Source organism: Chelonoidis abingdonii, chromosome 15, assembly GCF_003597395.2.
Source record: "Chelonoidis abingdonii isolate Lonesome George chromosome 15, CheloAbing_2.0, whole genome shotgun sequence".
In the NCBI taxonomy this organism is placed as follows: domain Eukaryota; kingdom Metazoa; phylum Chordata; order Testudines; family Testudinidae; genus Chelonoidis; species Chelonoidis abingdonii.
The window spans coordinates 51,676,728-51,701,026 of record NC_133783.1 but is presented as its reverse complement, the minus strand read 5'-3'; the positions used below and the strand labels follow the sequence as shown (position 1 = coordinate 51,701,026).

General features: G+C 38.5%; 2 protein-coding genes across 3 annotated transcripts in view; one reads left to right on the top strand and one right to left on the bottom strand.

The window, feature by feature from the left end:
- ENO4 (enolase 4) overlaps window positions 1–12,580 on the top strand; it is a 32,692-nt gene extending 20,112 nt beyond the window's left edge. Inside the window, exons 8-13 of one of the 2 annotated variants that reach the window (XM_032780797.2) lie at window positions 2,933–3,100; window positions 5,137–5,262; window positions 7,725–7,920; window positions 9,179–9,246; window positions 9,811–9,928; window positions 11,824–12,580. In XM_032780797.2, the coding sequence (XP_032636688.1) occupies window positions 2,933–3,100; window positions 5,137–5,262; window positions 7,725–7,920; window positions 9,179–9,246; window positions 9,811–9,928; window positions 11,824–12,035 (888 nt within the window). In that variant the 3' untranslated portion in view covers window positions 12,036–12,580. The remainder of the gene's footprint in view (window positions 1–2,932; window positions 3,101–5,136; window positions 5,263–7,724; window positions 7,921–9,178; window positions 9,247–9,810; window positions 9,929–11,823) is intronic. The other variant, XM_032780798.2, reaches the window with a different exon arrangement.
- A 1,171-nt stretch (window positions 12,581–13,751) lies between these two features.
- SHTN1 (shootin 1) overlaps window positions 13,752–24,299 on the bottom strand; it is a 92,145-nt gene continuing 81,597 nt past the window's right edge. Inside the window, exon 17 of the mRNA XM_032780795.2 lies at window positions 13,752–15,690. Within this exon, the coding sequence (XP_032636686.1) occupies window positions 15,468–15,690 (223 nt within the window). The 3' untranslated portion in view covers window positions 13,752–15,467. The remainder of the gene's footprint in view (window positions 15,691–24,299) is intronic.

Below are 24,299 nucleotides of genomic sequence, written 5' to 3'. Positions count from 1 at the left end.
CTTTTGCTTAATATAGAAGGGTGTTTTGGTTTAATTCTTTTTTAGCTTGAAGCGGTTGGTAAAATGGTATTTTGAGAGTTGCCTGTGCAGTATATAAATCCTCATAATGAATGAAATGTCAATATACTATTTTATCAAAAAGCACATTGTTTTAAGTAATTAAAATCATCCATATATAGGGGACTTCTATGTTTTGTTTCTTTGTGTCTGTATATAACACAATGCTAGCAGGCACTCATTTAGCCTATAGCAGTTCAAGACTGAGTCCCTGTTACATCCTGGTTCAAACATAGCCTGTTTTCTAGGGCAGATGAATTTTAGACTACTTTTTTGCTTTACTTAAACAGTTCACAAGGATGAAATAAGAGACGGATGTCAAAGGGCTTGTCTACACTACATATGGTACAACAGCACAGCTTCGGCATTGCAGCTGTAACGTGGTAGCCTCATAGTATTGACCAGGGGTCGGTCGGCAACCTTTCAGAAGTGTGCCGAGTCTTCATTTATTTACTCTAATTTAAGGTTTTGCGTGCCAGTAATACATTTAAACATTTTTAGAAGGTCTCTTTCTACAAGTTTGTAATATATAAACTATTGTTGTATGTAAAGTAAATAAGGTTTTTAAAATGTTTAAGAAGCTTCATTTAAAATGAAATTAAAATGCAGAGCCTCCTGGACTGGTGGCCAGGACCTGGGCAGTGTGAGGGCCACTGAAAATCAGCTCACGTGCCGCCTTCGGCATGCGTGCCATAGGTTGCCTACCCTGGTATAGACACTTGTTACAGTGACATTTTCTCCTGTCCCTGTAGTTGATCCATCCTTTCAAGAGGTGGTAGCTAGGTTGATGGAATAATTTTTCCATAAATGTAGAGTATGTTTGCACTGCAATTAAAACTCAGTGGTTGGCCTGCATCAGCTGACTCAGGCTTGCAGGGCTCAGGCCAAGGGACTGTGTAACTGCAGTGTGGATGTTTGGGCTTCTACTGGAGCCTGAGCTCTGTGGCCCTCCTCACTTGAAGTGCCTGAGAACTCAGGCTCCAGCCCGAGCCTGAACATCTACACTGCAACTAAACAGCCCTGCAAGGCCAGTCCCTGTGAGCCAAGTCGGCTGACACAGACTATTTGCAGGTGTCTGATTGCAGCATAGACATAACCTTAGCAGTATCTGTACTGGGGCTTAGGTCAGTTTAACTACTTCTCTTAGTGACATAGCTAGATCAACATAAGTTTTAGATGTAGATCAGGCCTCAGGAGGAAGCAAAAATAAAGAAATTGAAAAGAAACTATTTAGAGAAATCATATGAAAATACAAACTTAAGCCTTATTCTGGGAATATGATAGCATTCAGGTGGACTGCTTCACTCATGCACTATCCATTCCAGGATCATATTCTTATCTTAATGCTGTATGTAGATAACTATGAGTCAAATAAATTGCCTTTTCACTTCTTCCATCCCGGTACAAGACTCTCTGTCTCAAAGTAATCTGAACTGTACCCATCTTTCCAAATTTTATATTTGAGAGAAGGTCCCCAACTCAGTCTCTGTAGCTAGTCTTCTGCTCCTTCTTATGGGTCTTATTCCTTCAAGATCTCTTGAGTTTAGGCAGAGACACTGTCACCTTCCAACTAACTTCTTCCTCAGTGGAACCCAGTTCTGCTGAGTTACCTTAGCAATGTCATGATGTCTTTCTTTAGAATCCCAGGTCTACAGCTATTGTAGTTATTCAAATCAGCTGTGCTCAATCTGTTTAGGTGGTAGCATCAGTTTACCAGTCTAAAATTTCAGCTGTACTTGCTAGTATATTCAGTAGTATGTGCTGTAACCTGCTGATAAGCAGGGGCTACTGCACACGAAGGAGTCCAAGTTCCATTGTGGGACAGAGCACTCACAAATGAATTTGTAGTACAAAGGTTCTGCATCAGGGTAGAGCCAGGAGAGCCTGAATTTCATACACCTGTTGTTAAGACAGAATCATTTATTATATAGACACAGTCCTATGAAGTCTCTGAAGGAGAGCTCTATGTAAGCTCGAAAGCTTGTCTGTCTCACCAACAGATGTCAGTCCAATAAAAGATATTACCTCACCCATCTTGTCTCTCTAATATCCTGGGACTAACACAGCTACAACACTCATTTATTACATAACATTCATAGCAGTAGAGTTTATAAAGCAACACAATTTTTGTAGCTGATTAAGCACCAAAGCAAAGCTGAAACACTTGATTTAGTACAAATCTGTTTATGGCTAGTATATTCCCACATGAGAAACATTTTGTCTGATGTTCAACACGGTAAAGACCATAACATAGCTATATTTTCTGCAACAATTTGTTTCCTCATGAGGGCTTGAAAGCGCTGTACTGCCTCTTGAACGTTCCATTGGTGTCGTGTTGGGGTAACGGACAAGGATAACTGAGTGGGAAGTGAGTTTAAAATTTAAATGACAGTTGGAAGGAAAAGGAAATAGTTGTGTGGAAAAGGCATAATCTACAGCAAGGAAAACTTTTTCATAGCATGCACCACTTCTTAATGGAGATCGCTGTGGAGAGGATCCACAAGGCAATCACAGATGTGAAGACCAACTTCCATTTGTAATTTCATAGCAGACTTTCGGCAACTACAAAATTTGCTTATGTGGAAAGGCAATATTAAGAGAGCTTTTACAGTATTTTGGTGTTCTTTTAATGAACTATAGCAGCTGGAAACAGGTGATCCAGAACCCTGGGACCAGCCATAGTTCCACAGACTAGCCTTCCTTCCATGGACCAGCTTTTGGTAACCTCTCCTTATATAGCGTATTGTCCATAAGGTTTTCAGTATCAGTTATGAGGGGAGAACGTTATATTTTTCTGAGCTGAGATTGACTGAAATCCTACTGTCCTGTAGCTACATATATGTTAATACAGACATTGTTTCTGTTTTATTTCCAGCCATCAGTTTTAAAGAGAATATCCCATTTGGGGTGCTTAATTACAGGGTGCGATAGTCTAGAACAACCTCTGATCTTACTGCAAACAGCTTGCAGGAATCTAGGTCTGGAACTAGGAATAGATGTACAGTTAGCAATAAACTGTGCTGCTCATGAATTGATGGACTATGTAAGTTATTTTTAATATCTCTTCTTTAACTGATTTTAAAGTGATTGCTTATTGTTTCTTATTTGTTTTGCGGTAGCACATAGATGTCACAACCGCATTGTGTTGGGCAGTGTACACACATACAACAAAGACAAGTCCCCTGCCCTGATACATGAGGCTTTGAACATGTAGCCCCCTGTGGTGTGCACCACCCAAGACAGCAGAAAATGTTATGGGTGAGTGGAGGGAAGCAGGCTTCAGGGAGACCACTCAGTTGTCTCATTCCCTTGTGTACTATGCAGCAGAGCTCTGTAGTGACTCTCTGCACATGAACATGGAGAAGAAGGGACAGCTAGTGTGATGAGACATACCCATACCTACTAACAGAATGGGTACCCAGGAATAAAACCTTGTGTGGAGCAAGGCACACTGATATATGACCTGGCATAGCAGCTGTGGCTTGCTTTAGAGACACTTGGGACAGTTGTGGCTAAGTCATCCATCCCTTTTCATGTGGGGTGTGGCCCATTATTCATGGTGTGGCCTTTAGAATTTAAACACTGAAAGGCTAATTGTGCTTGCCAGCATTACTTCTATTTTTCTTTATTTGAGACTTTTCTGATCAATCCTTGTCAATTTAGCAATGCTTTAATGGATAAATATTCACTACTAGTTAAATCAAGCAAGCCAAATTCATTTCACTTATGATCTAAACTAGATGTGAGTCCAAGTTTCCAAAAGAGCCTTCATTCATACCAGTGTGCAGATTATATGCCTAGCTTCCACCACCCACTTTGTCTTTAAATGTCTAAATATCTTCATATTCTGCAAAGTAATGGATTCCTGCTGTAATCCATTCACACTATTCCCCCCCGCCCCCGGACCCTGTATTTTATTGTACTACACCTGTTATGCTTTAACACTATACACACATCAAGTGTAGGGTACAATCTACTCTGTAAAAACGAAAAAAAACACTTGCAGCTGGAAGTCTTCAGATGTGGGCTCCTGCTACAGGGTAAAAATAGCAGTCTAGGTGTTCCTGCTGGGTCTGAAGCCTGAGCTCTGAGAGCCAGTGAGGGGGGTGAGACTCAGAACCAGGCTCCAGCCTGAGCAAGAATGTCTTCAGTGCTATTTTTAGTCCCGTAGCACAAGCCCTGTGAACTCAAGTTAATTGACCCAGTCTCAGACTCATTGCTGCAGGTTTTTTGTTTTTGTTTTTCTTGCAGTGTAGATGTACTCAAATACCTGTTCTGTCTGGCTTAGTATTTAATGAGTTTTTTAATGTTTTGCTTTCAGTGACAGAAACCCTTCATTTTTAATATCAGACATTTTATAAGATGCTTATGGTGTGTAACAGAAACCATGGCAACTGAGGTCAATTTGGCACACCCAGAAATCCTATTTTAAAATGAACAGAACCTTAAATGATTAAATAATGGGAACTGTCATAACATTAATGGTGTGTGAAAGTGATGAAAGCCAAAACTTCTCCTGTAGTTTGTCATTCTGCCATTAATTCTACCACTACCTAGACAGTGTTGCCAACCTCAGGTGTGCCAAAATCATGAGTCAGGTCCCACAAATCATAAGTGTGGCATAAAAACAATGTATTTTGCTTCTTTTTCTTGCCCTCTGGTTTCTGAGCCTTTAGTGTGCACTCAGTTCATGTTCTCAAGCTTTTTTCTGCACCCATTAGGGCTAGAAACTTTTTTCACGAAAAAAAAAGAAAAAGAAAAAAAAAGAAGTTTTTGTGCAGTGTCTTATTCAGCAGCAGAGGCTTTCAGAAAAATGCCAAACAGTGTAAAGCTCACAATAAAATCAGGAGAGTTGGCAACACTGCCTAGGACATAAAAATAGCATGAGGTAAACTCCATGCACCTCGCACAAAGCCTGAGTAAATAGCTAATGGTCTCTGGACTGAAATAAGGGCTGTGTACCCTGCACTCACCTCAGGAGGGTTTTATGGCCACTGGATCTGCATGACTGCAGTGGAAATTGTTTACCACAAAATTGCTACCATTTTTTTCCTTTACACATTTAACTTATGTTTTTAGACCAAAGGAAAATATGAAATACTGACTGGAACACTCAAGAGTCCTGATGAAATGATCAATATGTATGTGGACCTAATTAATAAATACCCCTCAATTATTGCATTAATAGATCCCCTGAGGAAAGAGGTAAGACAGAGATATTTTGAAAGCTTTTAGATTATGCTCTGGGAAATATATTTTCTAAAGGAAATAAGAAGTGATACATAAACACTCATGGGTGAAATTCACTCCTATCCAGAGGGCCAGTACACCATTTATACACCACCTATATCCTACTTAATCCCCATACTGAGAGCTTAAGTTATACAAATGTGATGCATAGGCTGTATGTTAGCTCTCTGCACAGGCCTTGTGTACTCATCAGGAACCATGGGGAGAATTTCACTGAGTTTGCATGTGTTTACCAAAACTTAAAACCATAAGGAAAAAGTGGCATTTTTCACTCTCTTGGAGACACACACAATGAAAATTTATGTCAGACTTTATTCACATGTCCACTAACTGGCGATAATGGCCCTTACTTTATAAACATTTGACATGACACTTGACAGAAATTAATCCTGATTAGTGTGAGTATAATGCAGATATACAATACGTAATGTGTTTTAAAGAATTAAATGAAAATGAAGTTCTGGCAGATTCAACTTGCTAAGCCACTCTCATTTCAATTACACATCCTTTCTTAGGTGCTCATATTGTATTTTAGATACATTGCAAAAATGAAAAACTACTTGTGCAGCAGGAAAAAAGATTTAGACATAACTGTATTCCTAAGAATCATTTAGTAATGAAATAAGTTGCTATGAAACTATTGCACCAACATTTACACTCACACTGCAGTATAAACCTATATTTGACAGTGCTGCTCAACAGAGTTAAAAGGAGTGGTAGAACCACATAGAATTAACTGGAGTATATTAACATTAGATTTAACTACCAATAAAATCAAAATTAGAAGAGATAAATGGATGTGGCCAATTAATAAATCATAATTAAGTAGAACAATATTAAATATGATATTAAGATACATGTATATGGATGAAAGGGACAGATTTTATAAATTTAAATATCAATGGTTTTATCATTGTTTCCAGTGATGTTAATATTTAGGTTTGCCATATTTCAAAAAGACAAAAACCCAACTATAGCCATGTAAATATATTTTCCACAGTACTGCAGCCACATCATTTAATGTGGAATCTATCCCTTGGAAAAGAACTGTGCACCAAATCCCTAAGCTTTCATTTAAAAACAACGCATCTTTCTAGCCTTCATGCTTATAAAGAAAACCTTACAAATGTGAACCAAGGGTAAACCAATGCAATGTTGTCTTTCGTAATCCGCTCATAACCTGAAACAATAGCTCTGAGAGGAGTGAACTTCCCCATTCATCTCAATGAGTTGTTAACTCTGAAACCTAAAGGTGACCATTTGAATATGAAAGTTTAAAACAATTTAATTGCTGATCATCCTAGCAGAAATTTATAGCTAGCTTTGCTTCTCTCACAGTTCTAAACTGACTCACGCCCTTCCTGAGGTGCCGGAAGCCCAGATTGTTCCTTAGCTGCCCAAACTTCCAACTTCCCCTGACAGCTGCTGTGATGAAGTTATGTGCTTTCAGTGTAGAAATCTGCCAGAATATCAAAAATTGAGTATGGAACAGCTTACAATAGTTCAGTATTTAACAAAAACAAATGACAAAGCTTATTCACAGCACAGCTTTGCCACAAACATTTGAGCATTTTAGAAATATCACTAATCTGGACCTATTTCATCCGTCCATTCTTATACAGCAAAACACGTTAGTGAGTGCTCAGCTTTAGGCATGTGCTTAAGTGCCATTAACTTCAATGTGACTTAAGCATGTGCTCAAATGCTTTGCTGAACTGGAGCCCTACACAGTGCAAATTTCTAATTACAGATACAGATTGTGTGTGATTGGTAAAGCAAGAATTATGAACTGAGGAAATTCACAAATCTCAAATACATCTGAGAATTTTACAATCTATTCACAGATAATTTGTGAACAGAAAAAAGGCAAACTTTATTTGCTGTTCTCTCTCAGTCTGCCTGCAGCTCTTATCTTCCTGTCTTGATACATGTCATCAGGCTGATTAAATGGCTACTTCCTGTTTCACTATTTCATATTTAAATGAGATAGGGATTTTAAAATAAATAATTTCTAGCTATTTAACCATATTTTATATTGGGTCAAGTGACTGGAAACTATTTTATATTCCATTAGTTTTCTTTTAACCAAGTCTGCAGGAGAGAGCTGATGCTTTTTATCTGTGACTAGCTCTCTTCTTGCCTTTAGCAAAATCCCTACAGCCAAACAAAATGCCAGTGATATATTTGATCAGTGTCTGCTAATAAAAATAATTTCTCTGTGTGAATGATAGCCCTGGGGCGAAATCATGGTCCCACTGAAGTCAATGGCTGTTTTGCCATCAACTTTAGTGAGGTCACGATTTCATGGTTGGTGTTCCCTGTGCCCTCCCACACCTTATTTTCCCCCCTCAACATTTTGATTGTTTTCCTAAAGTTGTCCTTTAAACAACTAATCATTTACTTTACTGTTTACCCAGGATGGCCAGCAATGGAGCAATATATGTAATGCTGTTGGTTCCAGATGTTATTTGATTGCAGAAGATGCAGCCAAAAGTATTTCTAAACTTGTGGAGGATCAAAATATAAACGTACCAAAATGCAGTGGTCTTATAATAAAATATACAAATCAAACCAAGATATCTGACCTCACAGAACTTACCCGACTTCTAGAAGGTGAGTAGTGGAAAAGTGTGAATTTCAAAACCCTATAATGAATACATAAGACAGCTACACTTATGCAATCTATAAATATGTAATATTTCACATTTAAATACAGCAGTTGACAGTTTAGGATGTGCTTGTTAAAAGAAATTAAAACTCATGGCTTGATTACCAAATATATGTAAAGGGTTCATATATTCTGAAAATATTTAAGAAATCCTTATAATATGTTCTAGTGCTTCAAATGTACCTGAGTGATACCGTGCATGTCTTGAATGTGTATGTATTTTTCAAGCTATGGCTAAACTTTATATATTCAGACACCAGAAAAAACAAACAAACAAACAAACAAACAAAAGCTGAACTGGAGGAAGCTGAAATGTTACCTGTAACAAACAAACAAAACCAGATTAGTCCACAAATGTAATCTAGACAACTAAATTAAGGATTCTTTTTATTGACCCTTGGTTGTTACTGTACGTAATACTTGTGGGGGGTTACATTTGTCAATATCTTATTTTGTTCTTTATATGTTCCCAGAGACTTTATAAATGGATATATTTGCATATATCTAACTGTTCGCCTCCTCCCTAAAATAAAACAAAATGAAAAACCACCATGTCAAAAATCAATGAATAGTGAACTTTAGGATTTAAATCACACCAGGTGGGAGGGCTCTTCTTCACAGTGAAGAGAAATCACTTGTGCTATGCTAGAGAATACATTTAGAATTAGAATACAGTACCTAGAACCCTATTCTACCATCTGGAATACATTGCCAGAATGATCAACTTAGCCTGGAGTACACCTCTACCTCGATATAATGTGACTTGATATAACACAAATTTGGCTATAACGCGGTAAAGCAGTGCTCCGGGGGAGAGGGAAGGAGGGGCTGCGCACTCTAGTGGATCAAAGCAAGTTTAATATAACACGGTAAGATTTTTTGGTGCTCGAGGACAGCATTATATCGAGGTAGAGGTGTAGTTATAAGAATTAGAGCACAGATGTTAGGTGTCACCTTAGCCAGGCTGAAAGGAAATAGATTTAGCAAGGTAAAAGGAGAAATAATAAAAATTCAGACAGGTATTATATTGCAACTGATATTATTGTGTTCTTTTCTATCAGGAGGACATTTACTCCATCTTTCCCCTATTTGTATTTAACCTCAGAGTGAGCCAAAAGAATTAATGTATAAAAAGTGAAATCTATATTTTTGTGAAATATATAAAACATTTACTAATGAAGGCTAAAATCTCTTATTATATAGGTCAAAGACATATTGCCATATTAGGAAGTCCAGCTGGAGAATCTTCTGATGATAGCCTTGTAGATCTGGTATGTATTGAAAGCTGTTCAGTTGCAGAATTGCTAAACCATTGCTTTTATCATGAACTGGTATTTAGGAGAAAGGCTGTCTGTGGTTGAGAAAGGCATATAATCTATTAAAAGGTTTTTTTCCTTAGAAAGTCACCTTTTACAGACAGTTAATCTTTGAACTTTTTTTTTTTTTAAAAAAGCAAGAAAATTGCCGAAGGAGGATAAAGAGAACATACTTAAAAGTGTGTATTATCTATTTGCTTGCATTAGTTTGTAAAAATGTAAATGAATTACTGAAATTATACCTGAGTAGTAATAACAATCTTGTATAGTACATCTTAGCTCTGATAGTCTCTTTGTATTGACGTTGCATTTGCAAATAAAATTTCATCTTATGACAGTGATTAGTGTGCAACTCCAACTACATCTTTAATTAAAGGAAGGTTTTATTCCCATGTAGAGAGATGAGAAGTATTATTGTGAGTAGGGTTTACCTTAGGACACCAAGTTAAATAACTAGGAAGAAAGCAACTTCCATTGCTAAACCGTGGAATTTTAAAAAATGCACTTTTTTGTCCTAAGGCTGTTGGCCTGGGTGCCAGGTTTATCAAGCTGGGAGGTCTTTCCCGTGGAGAAAGGGTGACCAAATACAACCGCCTTCTTGCTATAGAGGAAGAACTGGCCAAGAATGGAACACTGCGTATGAGCTTCTTTCTTACTTGTTTTCAGATTGCAATGAATAAGAGAACAAAGATTGCAGGAGGAATGATTGAAACTGCTCCACGGGAGGGAAAAGGAATGAAAAGACTATAAATAAGCAATGACAAAAAACTAGGATGGCACTTGCCACAACGTATATTGTTGTCCTAATGGATTATCTGTTTACCTGAATGTTAAAATAGTCCCCTTACTGAGGAGTAGCTTACATCACATTTTTCGGAAGAATTAATTGGTTAGAATCTTCAAGCCCATGTTGGCAAAAATACGATGATAATTTAATTTAATTTAATTTGATTAAGGTTTCTCCTCACAGAAAATTTTAGCCAAAAGCAGATGTGTCACAACCAAAGCTTCAGTTTACAACCCATTTCACAGTAATATTCTTCACAAAAACTATGTTGAGAAAGTTCAGGTTGCATGAATAAGCACTCAAAAGTCAGGAAATGGTCATATTAAGGATGCCTGTGCAACCTTGGCTGTGCTCCTTCTAAGTACCAGGATGCATGACATGGCCTGCATCTTCTCTCACACCGGATTTATGCTGGTATAACTTCACTAACTTCAGTGGAGTCACTCCTGATTTTTACCTGTGTAAGTGAGAGAATAAAAGCCCAAAATCTTTAACCCTTTGATAACGTATTATTTCTTGACTAATATCTCAAATTTTTTTCACACAACTTTATATTCACACATGTAGCATGTGATACATTTTCATTCTTTTATACTTACACTGCCTCTAGATTTTTCTTATAGTCTAAGATATGTATAACTGTCAGCAACCATGTACTCTACATGTTCTTTACAAGTGTAATAGCCTTCCTTATGTTCAATTCGGAGGGTGAGGCAGCTAAAGGATCACAGCCAATTTAATTTTTGGGGGGTAAATAAAATGTTCACCTATTAACAACACTTCAGATTATTAAGTATATATACACACACACTACTTACTTCCCTACCATCACCATTTTTGCATTGATCTTGGCTGGGACTATGAAAAAAAAAAAATCAATGAAATCAATTTACTTTACACGTATGTAAAAACTATAACTAACAGAAATACAGTAATATAATAGCCCAAATATAAGTTCACCATGTCCCTTGTACTAGGAGAGGGACTTAGCTGAACATGCATGTGCAGCACAACCTTTCTTACGTGCATTTCAAGTGATGGGGCAGATAACTACAGTGGTATGAACTTAACTGGCTCCTGGGTATCTTAGCGTGCAGTACTTAGTACACTGAACAGAAGATAACAAGCACTGACAAATGCTTAAAAATACACCTCATAAACTTCAGCAGTTTCCTGCAGATAACTGCTCTCGCAGTAATAAACCCCAGTAGCAAAATCCGCATCCACCTCTAACTACTCCCATCTCCACATAGATCAGGGAGAAGAGATGGACCTATCACTCTGCCCTGAAGATTAACTAACGCAGGCTGTTATGGATCAAGGTTCTGATCCTGCAACCAACCAAGTGTACGGGTGAACTGCTACACCTGCATTTAGCCCCATTAGACTCTTAAGGGCCAGATTGCCGAAGGTATTTAGGCACCTAAAGATGCAGATAGGTGTCTAGTGGGATTTTCAAAAGTGTTAAGGCATCTGGGAGTTAGATGCCATGTCACTTTTGAAAGTCCCATTAAGCATCTATCAGCATCTCTAGGCACCTTAAATACCTTTAACAATCTGGCCTAGCTGCTCTGTCAGTTGCAGATCAGACCCCAGGGAGGTACTGAGTTTTCATTAATATTAAAACTGTGTACTTATGTAAATTAAATATAATGCATGCATCATTTGGGATTATATTTTTTTAAATCTAGTATAGTGTCTGCATATTTGTTTAGGACAATCAAGAAACTTTTTTTCCATTGCAGGTTCAGGAGAAAACCATGGATTTGTTGATTTTGCTGAAGAGGCACTAACAGTGGAAGAACTTCTCAATGCATGCCCTACCACAGAGCAGGACCCATGGCCTTCAGAGCATTCTCAGCCTCTGCTGGCCCAGGACCAAAATCCTCTTTCCTTACATGGTAGTACACTGCATCTCAATGAGGCTACCAATTTGGACCCATCAATATTTCCTTGACTGCTTGGCACTAAGGTGATATCAAAGGTCTAGTCCATCAAGGTGCTGAGCATCCTCAACTCACTCTCATGAAAGTTAACAGGAGTTAAAAGTGCTCAGCACCACACAGGAGTGGATTCTAAATTTGGAGTTTTAGGTTCTGATGATGCCATTAGATCTATGAGGAAGGGATCATGTGCTTGTTTGGAACCATACTTAAGTTTCCACATGGTTGCAAGGATTTCCCTCTCGTGCAGATGCAATAAGGCTCTAGTGAATTCTCAGTGAATCAAACTTCAATTGTTTGATTGCCATTAATTCTACCCTGTTACATCTAACTAACAATAAACTGTTTTTAAATGCCTGAAGTTCAGTGATTACCAGTACTTTGTCTTCATTCAAACCCATCCTATTTTGAGTTTTTGTACCTACACGTTTTATTAGTCTCTAATTCTGATGTATCTGCTCCACCTTGTATTTAGCTATGACACGCTGAGTATCTTTCCCAGACCAAAAGCAGCTCTGTGTAAGCTCAAAAGTTTGTCTCTCTCACCAACAGAAGCTGGTACAATAAAAGCTATTATTTCACTCACCCTGTCTCTCTAGTTCTGCTCCAAGACACTGCATTACTAAAATAGGTGTTTATATTTCTTTGTATATTTTTTAGCCAGGGTAAATTTGTAACACAAAATAATTCTACAAAGTAAGTCATTTCTTATTTTAGATATTCCATAACACTTATCTGAAGATACTTTGTGAGGGATTTTCAAAAATGGCTCCACACTGACCTATCTCTGCTCCCACTGACTTCAGGAGAAACAGAGTTAGGCCAGTAGTGAGAAGTTTTTGAAAATCTGACCCATCATCTCTAAAACAAGATTTTGGAGTACTGGATGTTTTAACAGCATTATTTTCTCTACACTCTGCATAACTATATTTACTTTTTAAACAATAACAGACATCATTTAAAAAAATCAATAGACAAAGCTTTATATTTAAGAACAAACAACTATGAACAAGTAATAAGCAAACACTTCATGAAAACAAAGAAACTTGACTGTTACGCTATTTCATCACACAACACGTCCTCAACACCTCTCATCAGCCTGGTGTACATCAGGACTTTCACCCGGATTCTAGTAATTGATGGCCAGTTACATCAGTGTAAACCCCAAGTGTAGACAAAAAGAGCTGCACTTCACACAGGTAGAAGAGGTTACCCCATTTTCCAGTAAGGAATAACAACAAAGATTTCATAGGGTCTAGAAAACTGTCAGTAAGATTTTTAATGAGCAACAGTGAAAAGAAATAATTTATATCAATGTAACAGAAATAGTTTACATAAACGAAGTATTTTTTTTAAAAAAAATCTGTTTTAGGACAGGTTGCGGTTAACATATACAGCAGTAGTAATAAATTGAGGAAAAATACATTTATAAAATTTTACATTTCAAATTCAGTGTAAGCGAACAGATACGTAAGTGTAAAATTATCTACTAAAAAACCCACAGAAATGTAGATATACAAGAAAATGACAAGTTTCCCCAAAGTTAGGAAATACATTTAGTTGACTAATTAGATCAACCCCAAGATTTGCTTAGCAAACATGCCAAAAAAAAAAAAAGGCACAATTGCCAAATTCATGACTATCATTTTCTTTCTAAAAGAGAAGCACCAGACAGCTCCATGCAAAGCCAAGCTAACAAACTGAACACATTCATCCTTTTCAACATCACTGTTTCTTATGGGCATTAAAAAAAAATAAATCAAATAGTGCATTCAAGTATATTACCACTCAACATCAGTAACACCAATCTTCAAATTAAAAAAAAAATCCCTGATTACATTTGTTTGTTCAATGTAGTAGACAAGTAGTGAAATATTGTGCTAATTTTTAAAAACGTCTAAGGAGTGGGGATTGGTAGTGAAGAGTAAGTTATATACCTATGGCTCTATCTTCATTGGAAAGAAAGGCTGTGATAAAATGTGGTACTTGTGTTATCATGTGATAACACAACTCATGCCACCACAGTAGAAGGCTTACAAAGATCACGTTGTAAGTTTGTGTATAAGTGATAATATTGGACCTGCTCTTGAAGTCAGTGGGAGCTCTGAGTGCAGATCAAGTGCAAGACTGACAGCCCCAATCCTGTAGACATTTACTCAAAGGAGTCCAATAACATTTATTATTTATTACAGTAGCCCCTACAGGCTCCAACCAACTTCAGATCTCCACTGTGCTGCGTGCTGTCCATGCCCTGAAGACCGTACAATCTAAACAGGCAAGATGGACAAAAGTTGGGAGAACAAGACAGGGAACTGAGGCACAGAAAAATTAAGTGGTTTGCTCAACATATAGTAAACTGTGTCAGAGCTGGGAACAGAATCTAGATTTCCTGAGTCCCAACCCAGGGCATTAACCACAGGCCCATCCTTCATCTTCAACTCAAAAGGATTTACATCTACTTCAGCGGGAGTTGGTTCAGAACCACGAGTTGGCTCATTAAAGCCAGACTACAATGGACTCCTATGCACGTGTGTAATGATGTGCAGGAATGGATTGTCACACTGTGATCCAGTAAAGGGAAAGTGGAAATGTCCACATAGGCACAGCTTTTCAGGATTGGGCCTTGTTCATTATTTTCCTGTCACACTCTATATTGAGGACCTCACTCCACTGAAATCAATAGGAGTCTTTCCATTGATTTCAATGGAAGTAGGATCAGATCTTAACAGAGTTTCAATTCCCACAGGCTAAGGAAGCAGCAGTTTAATATTCTAAATTTAGAAACAGTTAGCAAAACTCCTGGTACCAAACTGGCAAACTGCACTGCCTGTTTCCCCTGCTCGTGTCAACCATTTACTGGAGAGACTGTTTCACGTTCGTGCTTTAAAATGATTTAAAATAGCCTGTGTGGAGACGTTAGTGAGAAGGAGACCAGTAGAAGCCCTGTATTAAATAGGTATCAAAACATTTTTAAGGCAGTGTCTCTAAAACTGATTTTTATTGATATTACCCAGTCTAAATGAGGAAAGGTACTCGTGTGTGATTACTTACTTAGGGCCTGATCCAGAGCCCACTGAAATCAGAGAGGGACCTTTCCACTCACTTCAGTGGTCTTTGAATCAGTCCCTTTTCGGCCTTTACGAAGTGTCCAGTTGTTAACACTTTAAACAAAAAATTGGGATTTTTTTGATAAAATTAAAAAACAATATTGTGAGTAACCAATTATCTAGGAAAATACACATACGAGACCAAAACAAAGGGATTTTGAGTTGTACATAGTTATGTAACCTACTAACGTCTATAACAAAACTGCATACAATAGGCCATTTCAGTAAGCTATTACTGAGTATAGTTCTGAGTGCAGAATATAGCCCTTGCCAATTCACTTAAGCAATTTACACTTACTGAGAAGGACTTCCAAAAGTCTCAGCCTTTTAGCATAACAATTAGCAGTTGGAGCTGTCTGTCTCTCTTGCTTTATCAACACTAGTTTCTTTATATAATTGTTTATTTTTTTCTTCTTTCGTCTTGTGTTGATTTATGATTTTTTCAGGCATCTGGTCTTTGGTTTGTACTTCACTGGTGGAAACAGGATCTAAAACTACAATGGATTCCATTTGATTTTCACTGCTAACAGCTTTTCTTGCAAATCCCACATAACTAGGTGACCTGGGAAGAAAAGTAGAATAAATAAATAACAGATAAAAGGTTTCTTTATCACATTTTTGGAACAAAAGTGAGCAGAAATGTATTTAAATTATTAACAGCATGGATGACCAAGACAGTTACATTGTACAGACAATGACACACAAGTATAATAATCAGTTAATATACTAAAAACACTATGAATTTAAGAAGTAAACTAGGAAAAATTAAGTTATACAGCAGCAAACAAGGGCTTTCAGACTATGAAGGAGAAAGTCATTTTTTAGTGACATTCTTTTTTCTGTGATCTCTCTACACCAGCTCATAGCTGGACCCCAGTTTTTAGGTTCTACATGTCAGCCAGGGAGGTGGCAGTAAATAAAACTCGGGATTTTCACACCATAATCCTGTGGCAAAGTAGGGAAAACCTGGCTTCTTGTCCCACATCTGCATTCTGCACCCTTGAAGAAGATGAACACAGCCTCTGATGTCCTAAACTCTGCCACATAGTAGAGAGACCTAGATGGTCAGATTTTCAAATTGTGCTCACCACTCTGCATCATTCTCAATGTAGAGCACTTTTGAAAATCCAGCCATGAGATTCACTAACATGCAGAGGGTAATAGGCCCAGATTCTACACTTTTTGAGATAGGCTTATACTCTGATAATTTGTGTGGGGAGATTCTCACAGGAAGAAGAATATTTGTGGGTGCCTGCCTAGGGAGACCACCATGAAGCAAACTGTAAGGGCGTGCCTACTTCAGGGGGTTTTGTACTAGTGAAGTCACATGTGTGCAAACCCCTAGTGTAGATAAACTGCATCAGTGTTGAACAGGGCTAGCATGGGTATGACTTAGCCTAAAAGAGATTACGGAAGCGGTCTACTTGGGGCAGCTACATCCTTGTAGCTGTGATTAGGTAAGCATGGGCATATGAACCACATCAGTGCAAAAATCCCAAACGCAGATAAGCCCTAGATTCACCAACAAGTTGGTGACTCTGCTGTCATGGAGGGGCCAACTACACATAACTGTTGGGTTCAGCTGCACATGCTTGCCTGGAGCCATTTTTTGTCTTTCTCCAACACAATCAACAATGCATCTCCAAGCTGCCAGTAAGCGAACTTGAGTATTGAATGGAAAAACCAGATTCTATGGAAGGAAAAGAAGTGAATGTGATGGTTCCATCTCTTATGAGATGCACTTTCATGTGACTGTTCTGTCTGAGACAGAAAGACAACAGGGAGAGGGGACACCTGGTTCAGCAACTGAAACTCAAGTGGTAAGATTTCATGGGCTTCTACCTGACTGACAGGGAAGCAGTAAATTCTGCAACCTGAACTGATGCAAGTAAAGTCACAGAAATGGCAAGTTGCACTGAAGGTTTGTATTCCACACCCTAAGAGTGAAATTTCTTATCTGTTTTACGCAAGAGATGCATGTTTTCCATCTACATTTCAAACAGCACATTGTTGTTAGTATTTAGTGAAATTCCACGTTCAAGCGACTTTCACAAGCATCATGTCTAACATAAGAGCTTCAGTACAAGTTAATTAATTCTGAAATTGGCACTAATAGATACATTTGCAGACTCACTTGAATACAGTCAAAACACACAAAATTAACAAGGAAACTAATGCTTATTTTATGCAAATGATGCCTCACTCAAGCTTATTTTTGCTGAAAATACAAGGTAGGATATTTTGAACATTATAGTGAATGAAACTTTTCAGAGCAGTGTAACTACAAGAGGGTTATTTTAGAAAGTGCTACCTCTGAAAAGCTGATTGCTCAACTCTATAAAAATGGTCAAAGCCATAAATGCCACGTTCATTTTTATTTCACTTCGGAGGTAACTATCTTTCAAATCTCAACAGCTGGACTATTTAATACAATCTGGTGAATCAAAGTCTAATTCTTCACTGGGCTCACAGCAGGGAGTCTGCATTAGTGCGTGGCAGCCATCCAACAACTGATGCACAGCCAAACACTCTGAAGTCTGTTTCACTTACAATAAAAATGGATAAATCTGCAATCATATTTACCACTTTCAAAGGACAGAAAAATGAAAGATTTAAATCTGTCGATATAAAATAGTTTAATGGAGAAATTCAGTGATTAAGTCCAGTGTTACATTTTCTAGTGTAAAAGAAGAATGACTATTCACAGTTCATTTTACTAGTATTTCTTTCATCAAATCCTTTACCAGTTTGTCAAGACTGCTGTTAGGGAGTGTTATTGTTTAATTATAAATCCCATTTATATATCTCACTCTTAACAGTTCAAATAGAACTGAAATTGGACATGCTAAAGTTTCAGCCCAAGAATAAATATAAAGTCATTTTAAAAAGGCAAAGAAAATTCCATGCTTTGTCAAAAAAAATAAATAAAAAACCCACCAACTTCCATTGCCACAAATAAAGCTTGGGAGAGCAATTAGTGCATAATATGGTTAACTGCCTTTTAAAAAAAATATATTACTACAAATCCAACCGACTGAGATATTTACGTCCAGTTCTATACAAAGCTTCTTTCCATTCAGAATTTTATTTTGGATGTCAAACTCAAATTATTAGTTGTGCAAATGTGTGTTGAAGACAGAAATATTCTCTGAGTTCATATTTACATAATAATAGTGCTTAAATCCACACATTACACTTTTTCAAAGCGACTAAATGTTTCTAATCTATTATACGAAACCTAAATACATTTTTACATGATAAACAGTAATATAACTGACAGTCTAATATGTCAGCTCCCCTGCAGTTTCGAGCAGGAGTACTTGTAATTTTAACATAAAAATACCCACATTAACACCGTGACACAAGCCAACAAAAGCAGTAAAACAAAGAGTTATGACTGACAGTCCATCTGAGAACTAGTGCCACTGTGGCTTTTGCAATGATTCTGACCTTCGGGGCAGCTGCAGAATGACAGGACAAACTGAGGACCAGTTCTGTCAGCTCTGATGTGGATTTTCCTTTTTGTCACTGTACAGTTGCACTGTAACTTTAAGATTATTTAAATCTGGTTTTAAGTTAATTATATCATTTTGTTATAGACATTAAAAGCCAAAGACTTCTAAATACATGTCTGGACAGAGTCTTGATCATTTGCAAAAGTACAAGCCCAAAACGACAACATTAAGAGAATGAAAAAACACTGTTGAAACATCCATGTTTTGATTCCACATTTTGATGACATTAACACAATTCTACACTAACCATGATTTCAGGATTTCCATATTAATTTACCACATTGAAGCAAAATCCCCTGAAAAAAAGTGTGTTATCTTCATGCAAAACTAAATATGGTTTGAAGCTTTATGATAGCTGTGGACTAGATTACCATCATATTGTGGGACACTGCAGCTTACACTACCTAGAAACCAAAACGGCGACTCAGGTTCAGTTTTGAGTGTTGTGGTAGCCGGGTTGGGCCTGAGAGACAAGCAGGGTGAGGCAATATGTTTTATTGGACCAATTTCTGTTAGTGAAAGAGAGAAGATTTCTAGCTACGCAGAGCTTGTCTCTGAGACTTGGTTTGTCAGGTCTACTAAGAAAAACTTCCCTACAACCTCTCCCAGAAACTCAGGTGAAATTCACTTCTCTACTACAAAACCTAAGTTAATGGGCTTTATGCATAGAACTGAACAGGGGGTCTGTATGTGTGACATTTATCTCCCTCAATCCACAGGCAGGTGACAAGGCTGCAATGCAACTTTCCAGAAGTTACTACTCCAACCTATGTGCCCTTTACAACTCCCTAAGACAGGGATTTGGGCCAAATCACAGATCAGTAACCTGTCTCTGGACCCAGCGACCCCCTTCTGCACCAGGCTATTTAGGGAAGCACAGGCCCACTGTAGCCATCTACAGAGGTGTGGCAGACATCAGCTGGCAAGTAAATTCACCCTTAGAGCGTGAGCACAGCAAGTGCCGCAGAAATGCATATGAAAACATTTCAGAATCTGTAGCAGAGAAGTGAATAAAATGCAAAGGACTAAAGGCAAACACCCGTTTTATTAGTACTTAGAGTTCATAAAACCTTCTTTACACTCTAGTTCTTTTAAAATGTGAGTTTCAGGAATGTAGAAATTTCCACAGTATATTAGAACAGTGGTCCAGCCATTCGTTTTTCCTATCTCTGACAGTTGCCAATACCAGGAGAAAGAAATCTTCTAATAGACAATCATAGAATACCTTGCCCATGCTGGAAGTTCTTTCCTAAACCCAGGCAGGTAGTAGTTAGCTACAAGGAATTTAACGCTCAACAGAACAGAATTTTTAGAAATACTCCATAATCAGTGGGCTGGTTTTCAAACCACCACTGTCACTTTTATGCCTGTCGTAGCATGTACTTGAATAATTGGTGAAAGTCACTGAAATAGAATGGTTTTGAATATTGTTTCAGTGCCAGCACTCTAATTTAGGGTATTTTTATACATTATATATACACACACACAATCTATGTCAGCTACTTTTAAAACTATTTGTTAAAAAGAAGATTCTCAACTTCCAGAACATCCCATTGTCCTCCTCATTTTGTTGTTCAAGCTTAATTGTCCATGTTCAACCTGCACACGGAAAATCTTTGTAGCTGTGTCTCGCTGAGGCCGAGCTGTTTCCTGCAGTGTCAGTAGACAATTCAGTGGTACTAAGATTACAGCTGAGAGAAGGAGAACAAATCCTTTAATTGTATAAAATCATCAGATTAAGCCTTCCCCTCTGTGTGGTTCATTCTGTTAACTGAGTCATCTACTGCCTGGAAACAAATGTTTACTAAGTGCAAAAAAAAAAAAAAAAAAAAAAGGAAGAGCGAGGCACACCTTTCCTTTCTGTGTGTACACACCACGGGAGCCATGGGAACTCCCTTGGCTTCCAACCGAACACAACGTTAACTAGTCTCTCTTGAGGAATTGCCATTAAATTAGAATCCCGCTGGGATAAATGTTTGGGAGGACAGTTGTATGGGGAGTCATCTTAAAGTTGAGCTAAGGCCCTCAATTTCTGTTTGTGACCCATTCCCTCCTTCGCCTTCCCCCCTGCCCCCAACCCAATGCCAAACCAGCTTATTAACAGCTTCCAGCCTTCACTTTGTTAACCAGTTGTATTGAAATCACTGGACTGATAGTCAAAAACAAAGCATTGTCCTCTGAACTAATTTTTCCAAATTCTGAAATATGATCAGTCAGTCTGTCTGTTTGCAGGGATGTTTTAGAACTGACTTGCATCTACTCACGTGAGACCCAGTTCTAGAATCCTGGCTCAGACTGTGGAGCGCTTACATACATAGGAGTACTCCAGTTACTTTATATTAAGTCACTATTGTAAGCACTTCTACTCAAGTAACTTTATTGACGTGTTTAGTTCCATTTAAGACAATGAGGGAAATTTTGGCCACGCTGAAGTCAATGGCAAAACTCTCATTCAGTTCAGTGAGGCGTGAGTGTACTAGTGTCAGTAAATTATTCATGTGTTTGGATTGCAAGATTGGGCCTTCACTGATTACATGATCCCCTTCTGCAATGGGACTACTCACATGAGTAAAAACTACTCAACATGAGTAAAGGTTACAGAATTGGGCCTTTAATATTCGTTAACATTCTTTAGGTACCACTCAGACAATGAAGCAAAAAGCAATACATCACGCAGGACTGTTCACATGATTTTTCAATAGGGATGCTATAGATCTTTACATTTAAAGTTAGAGCAAACCAGAGAAAAACAGATTACATGGGAAGAGAGTTCCTGTAATTAGGGAACCTGTACTCTTGCATGGCAGGGTGCACCATAGGTGGTCTGACAAAACACTGAAAACAATAATAAAGGTCAAACTTTTGTCAATGTTTAAAGAAATGTAAATGGTAATGAGATGGATAAAGCCACTTATCTTAGGTGGGAAGGACAGTGACAGTTGATAATTTGCTTGTACCTCTTGCTTAGGTGTCTGGTCAAAGCAGAGTGTTGTTTGTTTCTTACCAGCCTGGTTAATCAGGAAGTAAATCTAGGATGCTGCTTAATTACAGCGTCGTCAGCTGTGTTCAGCAAAATGATTTTGCCCTGACTTGAGTCCTTCCGAAGCAACATACATTAGGGCCTAGGGCAGGGATCGGCAACCTATGGCCCATGGCCCATGAGGGAAATTCGCTGGTGGGTGGAGACAGTTTGTTTACCTGTAGCCAGGGCCAGCGCCTCCATTAGGTGACCCTAGGCAGTCGCCTAGGGCACCAGGATTCAGGAGGCAGCATTTTGTGCGCTCCCCACTGGGCGCACGGGAGCTTCCGGTTCCGCTCCCGTTGCGCTGCCGAAGAAGGACCTTCTGCCAACATGCTGCGGAAAACAGCGGCAGGCAATTGAGCCACTCAATGACTGCCTCTGTTGCCTGCGGCATTTCAGCGGAGGGCCCTTCTTCGGCAGCAGGATGGGAGCGGATCTGGAAGCTCCCGCGCGCCCCATAGAGAGCGCACAAAATGCCGCCCCCCGAATTCTGCCTAGGGCGCCAGAAACGCTGGCGTCGCTCCTGCCTGTACCACCTGCAGGTTCAGCCAATTGCAGCTCTCACTGGCCGCAGTTCATTGTTCCAGGCCAATGGGGGCTGTGGGAAGTGGTGCCCAGCACATCCCTCGGCCCACACTACTTTCAGCAGCCCCCATTGGCCTGGAATGGCGAACCACGGCCAGTGGGAGCTGCGATCAGATGAACCTACGGACACTGCAGGTAAACTAACCATCCCAGCCTGCCAGCAGATTTCCCTGACAGGCCATCTGCCAAAGTTGCTGATCCCTGGCCTATCGGCTGCTCCAACTAATCCTGGCTGTGAACAACCCCAACGGACCAAAATACAGTTAGGTATCAGTATGATGCAAGGCATCCTGACCAAGTCCTCTTTTCCCTCCCAGCCCAGCAGCACGAAGGGGGAACAGCACAAGAGTTCCTACACCACCTGTATTCCATTGGAGGATCCTCCTTGACAATAGCTTTGGGACAGTTCCCCCCAGTTAGGCCAGTTTACACCAATGGAACAGCATATCTCACTAGAGAACCTGGCCCACAGCATCTGTATTGGTGCATTAACAGAGAGATTAAAATTAAATGTGTCTTTTAGGTTCCTACAGAATAGGCAAGCTGCAAAATAAATTAAGCTTCACATATGCTTTTATAGCACGTGATAACTGTGACTGTCAACACAAGATCCTTTTCACTGTCAATTCACCACGCGTTCTGCAAGACCTTGGGCCTCCAATTATTTCATTTCCTTTCTTGCAAATATAATTTCCACTTAGTTTGGTGGAATAAAAGGTAGACAAAAGGTGATAAGAGAGTCACAGAATTTTCTGATTAAGATTATCTGTTCAAAATGGTAAAAATCTATAGACTAACAATGCAGTGTTTCTCAGAAACTAACTCACCTCTACTGAATTGACTCTGTATCAAGGTATTGGTTTAAAAAAAAAATACAGCTACACTGTTGAGGTCAAATTAACTCTTAAACTGAAATCAGAAAGATAAAGAGTAAGTATAGATCATACTTCTGTTAAGGAGTCATATTGAATATACTTCAGTGGACAAAGACATCTGATTGGAGAGGGAAATTTGCTTTTGAAATTCAATCAGGATTAAATAAAACTATGAGGCACAAAAAAGATAAGGCCTTTCATTAAATAAAACACAAAACAAAAACCAAAGAGAGAGAGAGAGAGAAAAGCATCAACAAGAGAATAAAGCAAATACCAGTTCACCAAAAATATATCTGAATTGAATTTCCAGTTCATTTGTCCTGATTCTCCCCTTTGAACTAAGCCATGGAGACCGACGAGAATAGGTGTTCTTTTTCTACTGATGGAACAGGAAATCAGAGGTTTAATTAACCATGATTATAATATTCTGCTGATCTGATTTGTCTCACCTATTTCCTTTTTCTTTAAGAGATAGACTACCTGACAGACTACCTGACAAACATCCTGGCAAGAGAACTAAAGCAAATCTGCAGACTAATTTCAAAAAGGGGTTTGCATTGTTATAAAACAAACTGATCCTCAACCGGATCCGTCTGAAATGTATATTTCTGAAGCAGGATTAACTCTTTGATGCTTAAATGGCACTTTGAAGCTTCAATCTGTTGTACCAAAAGAATCCTCTGTCTGTTGTGCCAAAATAGTATCTCATTCTACATTTTCTTTCAGCATCTAAATCCTGACTTCCAGATAGTTCGACAGTTCCATTTCCTGCTGGTAAATGTTATTCTGAGATTGTGAAAATTGCATTCCTTTTGGTCCATTGGGGGCAAAAACCAAAACAAACACTTTTCAATTGGTCACGTTTATTTGATACTAATGTTGGATTTACAAACTGGCTGTTTGTTTTTTAAAACCAAGAATACACTGCCCACATGTATCCACTCTTCTTTATTGAGAATGGAGAAAATACCTCAAGTGAAATATTTTGTTATTCCTCAAAAAGTCCCACTATCTTTTTTGTAGCAAGAGATCCTGAATATCTCTGGGCAGTACCTTCACTGACTCTAGGGTGAGAAGAGCTTCGTTATAATGGAGAGTTCAATCTGCAAGTGGGACTGAGAGATAACTTGTATGGGTAGTTACATATTTCACATTTTCCTGATTAACCAAGTGA